This window comes from Leptonychotes weddellii, chromosome 8 (assembly GCF_054177405.1).
Source record: "Leptonychotes weddellii isolate Sample4059 chromosome 8, ASM5417740v2, whole genome shotgun sequence".
In the NCBI taxonomy this organism is placed as follows: domain Eukaryota; kingdom Metazoa; phylum Chordata; class Mammalia; order Carnivora; family Phocidae; genus Leptonychotes; species Leptonychotes weddellii.
In genome coordinates, this window is record NC_138376.1 from 121,631,857 (window position 1) to 121,646,933 (window position 15,077).

The 15,077-nt window shown below is 47.0% G+C and overlaps 1 protein-coding gene across 12 annotated transcripts in view; it reads left to right on the plus strand.

Moving 5' to 3' along the window:
* Positions 1-15,077, plus strand: part of ARID1B (AT-rich interaction domain 1B) — a 425,168-nt gene that overhangs the window by 392,982 nt on the left and 17,109 nt on the right. For all 12 annotated transcript variants that reach the window (XM_081829188.1, XM_081829193.1, XM_081829189.1 and 9 more), the window contains 4 exons: positions 4,249-4,458; positions 7,152-7,356; positions 12,658-12,796; positions 13,007-13,179. In XM_081829188.1, the coding sequence (XP_081685314.1) occupies positions 4,249-4,458; positions 7,152-7,356; positions 12,658-12,796; positions 13,007-13,179 (727 nt within the window). The remainder of the gene's footprint in view (positions 1-4,248; positions 4,459-7,151; positions 7,357-12,657; positions 12,797-13,006; positions 13,180-15,077) is intronic.

The window sequence follows — 15,077 nt, forward strand, 5'->3', positions numbered from 1 at the left end:
TACTTTTTCCTTTTTTCTAAATATTTCAACATACATTATCTCTTCCTGTACCATAACCATTTTATGTTTAAGAATTTATGGGGCACCTGGGTGGCGCAGTTGCTTAAGCGTCCAACCCTTGGTTTCGGCTCAGGGCATGATCTCAGGGTCGTGGGATCGAGCCCCGCCCCGGGCTCCACGCTCAGCTCAGAGTCTGCTTGTCCCTCTCCCTCTGCCTCTCCCCCCATTCGTGCTTGTGCGCTCTCTCTCTAAAATAAATAAGTAAAATCTTAAAAGGAAAAGAATTTACAAGCAAACTTCTGACTCCAGCGGTAGAGAAGGACAGGAGGAGCTTTGCATTCAGAACGTGGCCCCTGCCTTGGATGAGATGCTAATTTAGGAAGGATACCAAAAGCGTTGGGAAGGAAGGACCCGAGAGCATCTCTGCTGTCAAATCACTGCTGACATGGACAGTTTAGGAATATTTAACTGTCCTTTCTGAGACACCACTTCAGTTTGTACTTCAGATTGCTCTTCCCAGTGTCTCTGCTAAAACCTGTCTCACAGCAGGCCTGAAATGGACTACATGATAAAGATGTTCCATGCTTTGACAGTGTGCTATGGACCAACATTGTTTTGTTATGGAACGTTCTAAAATAAAAATAAACATTTGCACATACACATATTACCAGGCATATGGTAAAGACTGCTGAAATGTAAATCTGCCTGAAAGATTTGAGGAAAACTGTACTTACAGACTTAATTAAACTACACGCAAGGAAAACATTTGTGGCGCTGTAATGTCCTGCTACAGTCTTTAGCGATCTCCCTTCCCTTTTCTTGGGTCCATGACACTTTAGGGCGCTAGGATACAGTTTCTACAGTGCTGAAGCAGTGTGAGGTGGTCCCAGAGACCTGGAAGGGTCATCCCATCTTTCTGTGGGGCTGGCTTGTTGGCCTGAGGTCGGTGGGTAGACTGTATGATGGCACCTCCCCAAAGGTTACATCAAAGCCAATGTCTGTGAACCGAAGAAGGTATGTGTTGAGCCCAATCAGCGATAAAGTATGTACCCTTTATTTCCTAACACTTTTGTTTCCTTAACGTCCTTCTTCTCTGTTCAGACACCCACATACTGACTTTGATAACTGGCTAGGAAACAGACCTTGAGGCTGGGAGTGGAGGTGGCAAGGGCCAGCCATAGGCATGATGATCCCTTCTGTTTTCAGTCTCGTTAGATTGCGTCAGTGTCTCCTTAGCACCTTGATCACTGAAATCCTGTTTATAGGATATTTTATTCAGCTGCGCATTCTTCCTTGGAGGGTGCCAGACTTCTCAGACCTTCTTTGTCCGTCTGAGTACCCGTTCACAGAACAGATCCAATAGCAGCTACCTCCAGTGTGCTCACGGTGATTCAGAATCAGCTCAGCCCCTGCCTCGTGGAACTTAAAATGTAGTCGGGAAGACGTAGGACAGACCAGTAATCCCATGCAAAGCATACACTTTTTTTTTTTTTTTTATTTGTGAGAGAGAGCATGAGAGACAGAGAGCACGAGAGGGAGGAGGGTCAGAGGGAGAAGCAGACTCCCCGCCGAGCAGGGAGCCCGATGCGGGACTCGATCCCGGGACTCCAGGATCATGACCTGAGCCGAAGGCAGTCGCTTAACCGACTGAGCCACCCAGGCGCCCAAGCATACACTTTTTATAAGCTGTGTAACCAGGGGCCACAGACGACAAAGTGGGCGACAAGTGATTTAGATGAAGGAGGCTCGGGTGCCTGGGAGGCCTCTTCTGGGACCTAACACGTCACCTCAGGCCTGACCACTTTCTTTCCATAGAGATGCATTTTCCTACATTATGGTGCCATAAAAATCCTTAAGTCTTTTTTGAAGATCTAAAAACGATGCTATGCAAAACAAGACAATTCAATTAAAAAAAACATTATTTTCATTACGGTTTTCTAACTTTATGAGAACAAATTGAGGTGTGCAGAAGTTAATTAAACTCAAGTTCATTTAACAAAGGATGGCAAGAAAAGTGAAAATATATATAGCTAAACTAAGTATACTGTTATTTTAGGCCCATCTCAGGTTATGGGATACACTCATTTCATAAATGGGAACAAACATCTGCGTAGTCTCTCTGCTCGGGTCCCGATTAACTATCCTCCCAGAAGCCTTCCCCAGTTTGGCCTTGGAGAGGACCAGGCCAGAAATGGCAGGTGGATCTTCCATTCAGAATTTTGGTAGAGACACTCAAAGTAATTTTAAATCGAAATGACTGCTTTTATTTCTCTTACCCTGAATTGAATGTCAAACTTTTACTTCTCAATTTTTCAGAAATGAAATGCAAGAGAGAGGTTGGTGGGGTTTTTTTTTTATTATTATTATTGATTTTAGGTGATAATGCTTTTTTCCTCCTGTTCTATTTCTAATTTTTCAAAAAACATTGGACCCATTTTTTACTGCTCCCCAAAAGGAAAAAAATATTTTTAAACTAGCATTTAGAAACCTCTTTGTAATAACTACCCCATTAGTGATGACAAAGCTTCTGGAATGTGGTATAAAATGCAGTCGGACAGTTTCTTTTCCTAGTCAGATATTCCTTGGGTACAAGAATATGGAAGAGAAAGTTTAAGAACTTATCATTTGGATATACAGTGTGTTCCATTTTCTGAGTATGTATATGGACATATCGCTATATATATACGAATATGCTCTAATCTAAAGTAAAATGTTTAAGTGACTTACTGTTTAGCCTTGGCATCAGTGTAAATTTTTTATTTACATCAATTTGTATCACCCTTTTTTTTTTGTATTTAATGTAAAGATTTTATGCCTCAATAATTCTAAGTCTGAAGGCTTAAAATTTCAGCAGGAGTAGCTCAGGAGAAATACACGTTAAGTGGGGGAGAAACTGCCACTCGCCAGCTTTGTTAGTTTCGTTCTCAGGCATCCTTTCTGAGGTCCTACTTTTATTGGGGATCCTTTGCTAAATAAAGTAATATCAGACTTCAATGGCAGTCATGTTATTTAACCCCCAAAATTTCAGCTATGTGTTTAAAATTGTTAAGCTAAATGTAATGGAAAAGAGTTAAGAAAAACTCCCATCTAAAACAATGGCTATCCAATTGCAAATGATAACTGGTAAATACACATGAGGAAATGCAGTCAATTCTTATTCCAAGGAAATCTTCATTGCGAATTTAGAAGTAATTTTTCACAATAACCCTGGAGTTGCAAAGAGCACAAGTACACAAATCACTGTTACAAATATAGAGACATAAAAGAAAGGAAAGATAGACATTTGAGCTGTTTAGGCCCAGAAGTATTACCTTTCCAGATCATGTAACCCGGAAGGTGGGCTTTGGTTATGCAGAAACAGTAACTTTTGACATTTTAGTATCAGCTATAATTAGAAAAACAAAGACAAGAATTAGAGCATCAGTATAAACCACATGAGCCCATAAACCCATGTGTGTAAAAGTAAATGTATATTTTTATCCATAGATGTTCAGGGAGTATGAAATAGCACATGTGTTTGTGATTAAAGCATGGTTGCCTAAGAAATCTGTTTAAATAATTCTCTAGGAGCCCCTTGCCTTGGTAGAGAAATTCAAGAAATCTTAAGTAGGGAAAGCTAGTCATCATGAGCAAATGCCAAAACTTTAGCTGGCCACTAGTCTATAAAGCTTGCCAATGAGCATAGAGCCCACACCACTGGTCCCTGGGATTTGGGACCTACCTTACATTTTCCAGCAAGTCCCATACCTGCTTTCCTCCATATGCTGTAGCATTTTAATGAGGACACACATTAGCCATTCTTATTTTGACAAGAAGTAAGAGGCCATATAGTTTTGGGGGCTCTATAATATTACATACATGTGAAATTTTAAATTCACTGTGATTATTCTATGAGCGAGCACCCTTTTATTGTTAAAAATGACGTGAGGTGTCATTGGAATTATGCCTTCTGGGATTCAACGCTTATATCAAGTAAAAAAAGGTTTTTAGGTTTTTTTTGTTTTTGTTCTTTAAGTATGTAAAAGGGAGTTTGGGCCCTTTATTTAAAGTCAAAGTAAAGTCTTAATTAAGAAAATGTATAGTTTGTGCCTGAACTAGTAGCCTTCATTCCTAATTGTTGTGTGATAGCAGTAGTTTTTAAATTTCTTCTCTTCTTGTATTTGGTAGCTCATTACTTTCTTCTCACCTTCTTCCCTTTTCCCTCTGCCCGCCCCTACCCCACCTCCAAACGCTCCTTCTGGGCACTAGAAGTCCAGCTCATCCACCACCACTGGGGAAAAGATCACAAAGGTGTATGAGTTGGGGAATGAGCCAGAGAGAAAGCTGTGGGTCGACAGATACCTTACCTTCATGGAAGAGAGGGGCTCGCCTGTCTCGAGTCTGCCCGCCGTGGGCAAGAAGCCCTTGGACCTGTTCCGGCTCTACGTCTGCGTCAAGGAGATTGGAGGTTTGGCACAGGTGAGAATACCTGAGTGAGTCCACGCGGAGACCCTGCACATAAGCTCTCCCTGCGGGCTTCTTGGAATGTGCAGACTCAAACTTTTTTTTTTTTACCCCCCATAAAGAAAAACCTAAGCCTGTGGGCTCCGTGTCTGTGTGCTGCAGGGGAGAGCACTAGGGCTTGGGACCCTGGTCCTGCCACCAACTCGCAGGGTGACCTCGGCAGGTCATTTATATGGACCTCCATTCTCGTCTGTGAAGTGAGACGGTTGGGCTAGATTTTTCTTTAGGTTCCCTGACCGCTGTAGAATTCTGTGGGCTCTGCCAAGATGCCATAGGAAATACTCCAGAAATGTTCTGCAAATGACCAAATTAATCGTCTCAATCAGTTCTAAATCCAGTTCACTCTTTCCCTCTGTCTGGAGCAACTGATGCAGCAGGGGCGGCGCCAAATCTCAGAGGGCACTCATCTTCAGGGCTCAGCAGCGCCTGCCCTCTCAGAGTCAGTGCCCAGGGGGCCACACTGTCCTCACCAGGGTCCTGGCGCCGCTTGCAGCATGGTGTCTAGTTCCAAGCACGGGTCCTGCAAGAGGAACAGGGAAAAGGGTGTCCCCGGATACGTGCCCACTGCGTGCTGGGCACTGTGCTTTACCTTTGTTCTGGCTTTGTCTTTCTGAATACCCTTAAAATGCAGGAGGCATCAGCCCTCAAGAGAGGAGGAAGCTGTCCCGGAATGAGGTACGATCATGTGGCCCAGGGCACACAGGGTAGGCGCGGGCCCGGCCTGCTCATTCTGAGACGTGCGCTCTTCCCATCCACCGGCAGCTCTCATTAGAATGACTTGGGGAGCTTTAAAAACCTGCCAGTACCTGGGCTCCCACCCAGATCAGTGAGAGGAGCTGCTCTGGGCCCAGGGGGTCTAGGGCACAGTGTGAACCCCCTGCGCTCCGGCCAGGTACCACGGGTCCAAGAGTGAGTCACCTCATCCACAAGTGTCACCGAGGGCCCGCCTGGTCTCAGTGCTGTGCAGCTCTGGGGTATGCAGGAGAGGCCTTTGTTCTCAGCCTTCCCTGGGGTGCCTCATCCCACCGGAGACCCGCGGTGTACAACTGAAACAGGGCTTGATTCCAGGCTTTGCGGAAACGGATGGTAAGTCATACAGTGCAGACCAAGTGAGTGAGAGTTGGTCAGTGGAGGGAGAGCTCAAGATGCACACCTCTCCCCTGCACCTAGACCCCCCCAACCTTTCCCCTTTGCACCTAACCCCCTGGCATAGAATTTTAGAATCCTCGGGACACTATCACCCTCAAACAAGTATAGAGAGTGTCTGGACACCTTACTTAGACTCTGTCAGCGGTGTGGGTTACCGTGTTGGGTCTGCAAGTAAGGCTCGTTGCTGGCCTAGCTAACAAGGGAGGTTTGATCATAGCTGTGATGCACAGCGGTGAGCCACTTGGCCACATTGTCGCTCATACCCCATCTCGATATCTGGCTGGTGGCCCTCAGATGCGGTCGGGGCAGGTACTTGCAGTCACATAGAGATCAGTGCAAAGCCTGGCTTTTCAGGGTGTCCAGGCAACAGCCAGCCCAGCCCTTCTAAAGCCACCCGCACGCCTGCTCATTCGTTGCAGCCTGGCATTAAGTGCCAAAAGTGGAATTGGGCATTTCGCGAGCAACCTGAGCTTTGTTTATCATGCACCATTTAGTACTAAGTAAATGGACATAAAGAGCTTTGTGAGAAAGTTTGAATCCAAAAATGGAACATTTCATTAAAAAAAAAACCCACTGTTCCCTTAACCCTTACTGTGCTACTTAGCACAAGGCATACATACCTAAAGGCAAAATAGTCCCCAAGTATTTGCGGGTCTGCATGTTTCCTTCAGGCATTCATCCTTAGATAACTCTGGCCCAAGTGGGAATCAAAAGTTAATGCCCCACAGCCTTTTGTAGCATTTCAGGCTTTCTCTCCCTTTTTTTTCCTCCTCACTTTGCGCTGCCTTCTCTGCAGCCTGAGTGTGTGTGGGAACCCCGTGTCGTCCCCCGTGCAGTCCCCCGTGCCCTGCGCCTTCACCAGCTCACTGGGCCTGCCACGTGGCCAGCTGGTGTCCTGGCAGAGCCGCCAGGGCTGATGGCTGGTGCGGGCTGCCCCCAGTATCACCTCTGCCCAACACCCTAGGAATGCCGCCTGAGAGGAGGAATGCGGCTAGAATTACAGGCTCGACTTTCTGGGAGCCTGTGGCTGTTGGAAGGGAACACTGTTTTCCATATCAAGTCTCAAACACTTACATTGCAAAACAGTTATGTTACTGCTTTTTAAATTTGTTTTCAGATGCCTTTTGTTGTTGTTGTTGTTGTTAAGATGAGAGGTGGGATGGGGGGCAGCGGGAGCGTACGTTTGCCCAGAGAAGAGGGCTGGCTCAGAGCCACAGCGGCCTGGAAGAGTGTGAGGCATTAGAAGGTGCACCAGGCAGAAGAATCTCAACGAGCAGTGCTTTTTATGTAGCTATCAGCAGGTCCCGTAATGGTTTTATAACTGTAAATGCTGTCTGTGCACTACTGAGTGGGAGTAATGAGCATTAGTTAAGAGAGGCAAATAAAAAAAAAAAAGTAAATCAAGACATTAAGTGCTTTTTTTGTCTCCTGGCTTTAAACAAGCCACTTTGCTGCAAACCAATGATCCTGCCTTTTTTTTTTTTTTTTTTTTTTGCTAGGTCAATAAAAACAAGAAGTGGCGTGAGCTGGCAACCAACCTAAATGTTGGCACTTCAAGCAGCGCAGCGAGCTCCCTGAAAAAGCAGTATATTCAGTACCTGTTCGCCTTTGAGTGCAAGATAGAGCGCGGGGAGGAGCCCCCGCCGGAAGTCTTCAGCACGGCGGAAACCAAGAAGCAACCCAAGCTCCAGCCGCCCTCTCCTGGTAAGTGCGGGTACTGCAGTTGTCGGGGAAAGGCAGGGGCCACCCGCAGCTGGACACCACGAGTCCCTGCAGCCCCTCGGGGGTCCTGAGAAGGCCGCTGCCTAGGAAAGCAGACAGAACGCGGGATCTTTGAGGACAAGGGGTGTTTTGTATCGGACCCCCCGTTGGCAGTGCTTAAGGGAAGAGAGGATACAGTCCGGGCCTACATTGCAAAGGCACCATTCTTCTGCTTTACCTTCCTTGGTTGAGAGAGACTGGAATTCTGAGCTCTATGCCTCTATTCCTTCTGCAGGTATTTCAAAACACTCCGTCTAACTCCCCAGTAACCTGTGCAAACACTTTAGTGCTCCCAGAAGACGCCACCCTGCAGTGTAGCCACCAGCTCCTACCACTTCTGCTTCTGTCGGGGACACTCTGAGCTGTGGGTCAGCAAAATGAAATCTGGACGCAGTTCTCAATGTCCCCTGCCCAGCAAGTCCTCGCTTGTAGGGAATCCAGCGAACCTGGCGTGGGAAAGGTCCACGCAGCCCTGGTTCTGAGACCCAGCAGTCAGTCAGCTCTGACCTAGAGGTCAGGAGTCTTAGGAACCCTACCTGGGAATAATGCGGTTCACCTGCATTCTCAGCGAAACCAAACTAATGAGACCTGCCTTCTCTCCAGTCTCTCCACTCAGCCGTTGGAGACCCTGCCACGCTGTCAGCTCTCCCACTAACCTATGCTCTACCCGTTAGCGTTGCAGATTCCTGGATCATTATATTTTGGTAAATACAGTATTCTTAGAGAGGAAGAAGTCTGCATCATCCCCAGTTCTGGGTGGTGACCTCACTCAAGTGAAATCCAGCTGTTTTCTCGCCTGGCCCCTTCCCAGCCCCTTCCCATCCCAAGTGATGGTCAGCACTTAGCCACGGTCCTACGTGCAAGACGGGACTGACCATTCCTGCCACTTCCCGTCACACAGGGTTGTTCTGGGACCCAAGGCTGGCATTTCGTAGACACTTAGAGTGTGCCAGGCACCTTCCTAAGTGCTCTACCATTTAATCGTTATATCAGCCCTGTGACGCACATACTGTCTCAAAATCGCGCAGGCCATGAGAAAACTAACACATAAAATCCAAGTAACTGGCCCCAAATCTCATTGCCTGTGAGTGGCCTCCGGCTCGAGCATTATGCCTGGACCTACTGTCTTCCTCTGCCTGTATGTGAAACGGCCTTGTCACAGGGACGCCTTCTGCGCATAGAAGGAGGTGTCTGTGAGGCAAAGAGAGCTGTTTTCTCCTTGTTTCCTCCAGCTCCTTTCTGGAGGGCAACGCGAGTGTCTGCGGTCCCTAATCAAGAGGTCTCGCCTAAATACTTCGGAGGGCCGAGATGCACTTGTAGGGGATGCACCGAGGTATATATTTAGACCTGTCAGTTCTAAACACAATTAGAAATCCTACCTCACCCCACCCTTAAGCATCCGAAGCCTTTGCAGTCACGGTATACCTTAAAAACTGGGAAATCTAATTTTAAAAGTCTCACAACATTACATTCAGTTCACAGAGTAAAACAAGCTGCCTCTGAACAGCCCTGAAACTATTTTTCCAAAATAAAAACTCAGTGGGGTGTAGGGACCAAAGTGGCGAGGTCTGCAAAGATGTAAAGGTATATTTTATTTGCCAGGAAAAACCCATGTCACTGAATGGGCTGCACTTCTGTATGGAGAATAGCTCTCCCAGCGAGCATCAGCTTCAGTACAAGCAATCCCGCTGAGGCACAAACCCTTCAGAAAGTGTAGGGCCTGTTCTCTCAACAGTCAGCTCTTCCCTTTTTCCCCTTTTTTAAACTACCATTTTTATGGCAACATTATCGTTTTAACTGCACAAAAGAGCTTGGGTTGCAGATGCACTTCTGACAATACATTCTTCTCAGTGGTCCACACGGTCCGAAGTCTGGGGGAACTGGAGGCAGGGAAGGGAGGGCGTCCTGTAGCGAGCCTCCCGGTCAGGGCACGGCCCAGGCGGCCTCACGCCGAGCACACGGGGCTGGTGGGCTTGCTTCTCTGTTCTCCGCGCTGCTCAAGACGCCCTGCTCAGCCGGACAGAAGGACACGCAGACTGGTCAGTGGGGTAGTGAGGAACAACAGCTCCGTAACCAAAACCAGGCTTCTCCAGAACTAGCATTAAGGAAAATGAAATATATTTATTGTCCAAGGAGGAAAAAAAAAAATTATTCTGAACCGTTTGCCCTGTTGGGGTCTCCTACACTACAAAATTTTTAAAAACGAATTTTCAGCCAAACTCTGTGTTCTTAGAAGTCCGTTTTCCCCATCAGAAGGCAATTATGGTGTATTTCTTAGCAGCCCATCCAGGCAAACTAAACGAAAAGACTCCTAGGAAACGTGCTGGACGGCTTTTGAAACGGCCACTCTGAGGCAGCCTAAATCCCGGATCCCTTGGCCATATCAGCCTTGTGACTCATCCGTCCGTGCTCTGGTTTTGATTTGGCGTGGCTGGCGTGTGCTGAACGTCATTTCGCCAGCCTCTGGGCAGTAGAACCCCTGAGCCCTTGGGGGCGCCACGATCGTCACCGGTCGCTGGCTGGGTGGTGCCCCTCGCCGGAGCTCTGGGCTACGGTCTTGTAGGGACTCGAGCAAGTCCATGAGAGAAAGTTCCCGAACGAAACATGGGCAAGACCTGGGGTACGGCTGCCTCTGGGAGGTGCCATGGGGATCTCATTATAATAAGCCTGCATAACTTTGTGGAGTTCTAATGAACAGCTGCAGGAATCGCCTCCCCGAGTGGCCTGGGCCGCCTGGAAGCTGGGGGGCGGTGGGGGGTGGGGCTGGGGTGGGGGTGGGGGGCAAGGGAGCTCCACATTCAATTAGTAAATCTGTAACCAAAAACCCATCCATCTTTGCTGGCAGGTGGCTGACTGCATTTCTATTATTAGCTGACAGGTGATGTCACAAAACCTGTCATGGAGCCAACTAGGGAATCCTCAGTGGAAGATAAATGAGAAAGGGGTTCAGGTTATAAACAAAGGTGCCCTCTGGGTGACCTCTAGTCACCGTAGACTGGGACATATCAGCTATCCTTCCTTCTCCCTTTCCTCCTTCCCGCAACCCCAGCCAGAATTAGGGCACCAGGTTCGTGCTGTGTAAATTATCTTCCCAGCTAGGAGTCTGGCTGTACAGTCTGAAGTGTGTGAATGTACTTAACCTTCAATAACCTTTCCATTGTTTACTTTCGAGTATACATTTGTAGCTTCTGGCAAAAGGTAGGGAGATCCTACAGCGTGCGCCAGCCTCATCTATTAATGGAGCTTCAAGAGGTTGGGTTCATTTTTTTTTTTTCCCTGAAAGGAAAGGAAAAAACACTGGCAGAGGGAAGAATTTTTCTTTTTTTTTTTTTTTTTATTAGCTGTAAATGTGAATACTTGTAAATAAGGGTCATTCTGAAATCACAGCCTGTGAACCATGTTTCCAGGGAAGCCGTACGGCCTGCCGTGTGGAGTGTGGTCTGTGATTTGGGAAGCATGTTATTTCTCCTGCCAACTCTCTGGGGCAGACACAGCTGTAGGATTATCCTTACACAGTTACAAAAGACGCCACTTTTTTCTTTTATTACAGCCTACTTATTTAATATGTATTTCCAGGGTTTCACCAAAATATGATTTATAAGCAATGCATTACTAAGCTTTTCTTTTGCCATAGCTACATTAAAAAGATTTCTACTTTTCAAGTCAGTCTTCCCTGCACCTCCCAGAGCTGCCCTGAGTCACTGTGGTCCCGGGGAACTCAGGGGACACCTTATACAGCCCTGGTGGCCCATGCTCAGGACTCACTCCCAAGCAGGCCAGGCCCGGGGGCCTGATCTCACCAGAGACCTCCTGTTCTGCTGAGGCTTTCTGAGTGGAAGTGCTAGACTCATTTCCATCTCAGACTCCCTCCCAGCACGCTCTGTAATCTTCGGTGATTTGTTGAACCCCATTTCCTCGACAGTTAGATGTGGCTGATGGTAATTGTAGTGAGTCTTGGACACCTCCTAGGAAAGGGACTCCAGATAATAGCATATACAGTATTGTCACTTCCAGGCAGCCAGTGATTCTGCCATTCATGACGGTTCTGAAAGCATTTATTGTAAACTGCATGAGAGCAGGAATTTTTGTCTTTTTTGTCAGTTTGGGCCACTGGTGCATTCAGGAGTAGAAAAAACAATATAGTAAGCCATATAGAAAGTATGTTATTTATTCAATAAGTATTCGTTTAATTAACAAGTGAAGGCAATGTCTATTGGGCACCTAATATGCAAAGGTTGCTGATAAAGCAGGAACCCTTAAAATATTATGTTTTCCAATGAGATGAGTTTAAGTTTTGAAAAGATCTGCTCGGGGTGCCTGGGTGGCTCAGTCGTTAAGCGTCTGCCTTCGGCTCAGGTCGTGATCCCAGGATCCTGGGATCGAGCCCTGCATCAGGCTCCCTGCCCCACGGGAAGCGTGCTTCTCCCTCTCCCACTCCCCCTGCTTGTGTTCCCTCTCTCGCTGTGTCTCTCTCTGTCAAATAAATAAATAAAATGTTTAAAAAAAAAAAAAAAGATCTGCTCAATTCTGAGCTGTTATTATAGCGTAATTATAGTTAAAGCCAAATCTCAGGACTCTGATAATGACATTAAAGAACTCCAAAGAGCATGACTTCGGTTTTGTAATAACAAATCTGATTCCATAGCTCTAAAAATGGCTTTATTAATGACATAGCATAGACACGTCCAGACATTGAGGAGGCATTGAAGTGACATAAGGCTCATTACTAATTTGTATCATTGCGTTTCGACTTAAACATTTCTCATTGCCTAAGATCTGGTACTAATTTTTCTAATTTTTTCCCTAAAATAGCACAATAGTCCATCAAATCGGTATACCAAATTTTTCCTTACTCTCAGACATTTAGATTATCTCCATTATAAACAACACTGAAATAAACATTTTTCTGCTTAAAGCCTTCTTTTATATTAGATTATTTTCTTGAGATAAATACCCAGGAAAGCAATCACCCAGTCAAGAGGTATAAATATGTTTTATGGCTCACAAATGAAGTATGTTGCCAAGTAGATTACTAAAAAAAAAAAAAAAAAAATTACTAATTTTCACAATAAACAATATAAGAGCAACTAATTTTACTACATCGTTACCAGTAAGGGATATTGTCACTGTTTCTAATAAGATGGTGTCATGTTGTCCTTTTTTTTTTTTGATAAGTAGGAAGGATGAGCTTACTTGATAACCTCTCGTTTTTTCCTTCTTTTCTTTTGGTACTACTACCGTCAGCTAACTCAGGATCCTTGCAAGGTCCACAGACCCCCCAGTCAACTGGCAGTAACTCGATGGCAGAGGTCCCAGGTGACCTGAAGCCCCCGACCCCAGCCTCCACCCCTCATGGACAGATGACCCCGATGCAAGGTGGAAGGTATGCGAAAGCATCTCCGTGAGCCCCACGACATCCGATTTGTGGAGAAGTGGTGTTCTGTCACGAGTTTTTAAATATTGATTACTACATGTCATTTTTTTTTTTTTGGATGGTTTTCACATCAATTTTCAAGTTAGGCTTTTTTCTGAACAAGCATTTGGTGGCAACTCCTGCTACTTCATGGTGCTTTCCTTCTCCTCATCTCTTCAGAAGCGGTACAGTCAGCGTGCACGACCCATTCTCAGACGCCAGTGATTCATCATTCCCGAAACGGAACTCCATGACTCCGAGCGCCCCCTACCAGCAGGGCATGAGCATGCCCGACGTGATGGGAAGGATGCCCTATGAACCCAACAAGGACCCCTTTGGTGGAATGAGAAAAGGTAAGTGCAGAGGGACCTCTGCCCAGGCTTGGTGCAGAGGACATTCTTCTCCCTGCCATCCCGCAACCAATTCACTTACCCATTCGAGACATAGCTGAGTCCCAGCTCCTCAACCTACTAAATTTCTGGCCTTGGGGGAAGCCTCAGTTTCCTCATCTAGAAACTGGGGTAATAATAGGACCTGCCTAAAGGGTGTGATGAGGCTTAGTTGAGTTAGTGCACAAAAAGCCCATTGGAGAATGACTAACACACGCATGCGCAGGCATGCTCGTGGTGCTCCCTGGCCTCACAGATGATGTCCTGTGGGACGGGCTGGGCGAGGGCCAGGTGCGGGGTGGTGTGTTGATAAATCAGACAGAGTTCCTGCTGGGGTTGACAGTGTCTTGGGGAACAAACAAATATATAATTAAATATGGTGGTTGATGGAAGAAAGGACCTGATGGAAAAGAAACAAAAAGGAAGAAAGGACACAAAGTGCAGGGATATGGGGTGGGGGTCGTGGGAGGGAAGGACATCCCCCTGAGAAAGGGTGGTCGGGAGGGGAGGGCTTTGAGGAGATGTCGGTTATCCGCGGAGACCTGAGGAATGAGGAGTCAGTCAGAGAAGAGCAGGGAGTGGGGGGAGGCTCGAGGCAGGAGAGGGGTTGGCATGTTTGAGGAGGTAGAAGGCATCTGGGGCACAGTGAGCCAGGGGGGCAGGCCGAGCGCACGGAAGCCATCGGGACCACTGGGGCCAGATCCTTTCAGCCTTCATGGGCGTGTGGATGAGTTTGGACCCTAGCTGAAAGATGTTCTGCAGGAAGTGACACGACTGGGTTTTTGTTAAAAAATAAAAAACTGGTGGGGCGCCTGGGTGGCTCAGCCAGTTAAGCATCTGCCTTCAGCTCAGGTCATTATCTCAGGGTCCCGGGATCGAGCCCCGCATCGGGCTCCCTGCTCAGCAGGGATCCTGCTTCTCCCTCTGCCCACCACCCACCCAATCATGCTCTCTCTAGCTCTCTCTCTTTCAAATAAATAAAATCGTATAAATAAATAAACAAGTGGCAACTGTGGCAAATGTGTTGGAGGGACCCCTGTGAGAGCCCAGGGGAGAAATGACGGGGTGGAGTCAGATCCCAGCAGCGAAGAGAGAGAAGTGGATGTGCTCGCTGTGGTTGGTGAAGGAACAGGCTGCACGGCTGGAGTGAACGTGGGGGTCACGGGACGAAGCAAGTGATAGGGACCAAGAGGGTGACGTTACTACCTTGGAGATGCACGACTGGGAAGTAGAGGCTCACTGTTCGAGCCTGCACTGGGGACAGGAGGGAGAGGAAGGAGAGAGGGAAAGCCCAAGGTGACTGAGGTGGTAGGTGGTGGAGCGTGTCTGTCTGAAGCCGGGCAGAGCGTTGGAATTAGGAATCATTTTAGAGAACTAAGCAGAGAAGTGGGATGGAGAACTGTGGGGTGGATGGGATCGCCGAGAACGTGGGAGAGTTCTGACCGACGTTAGCAAACACCCAGCGGGGGTGTTTCCCTTTATGCTGCTCAGTCCCTGGCGTTCGCTTGGCACTGAGAACGGAGCATCTAAGCCTCCGCCCTTTGAGCGCCTCCCGAGGCACACAGACTCCAAGTGCTCTTTGGCACTCTTCCAAATGCAGCCGGGCCGTGAAATTGAGGCATGATGTGAATATCATTGAAAAAAATACCGAAAAGTAGTGAATACTATTTTTACGGAAGTACTTCTTCCGGCATCCCTTAAACAATAGTACTTCTGTTCGATTTAGATATTCAGGGTATGCAAATTTCTTGATATCTTGTCTTAAGTGGAGAGAAACATAAAGCCCAAAGCCGTGTTTTCACAACTATTATGGACCAGTGAAAAATAAAAATGAATAATTTCAAATTTATAAGTATTAGGCA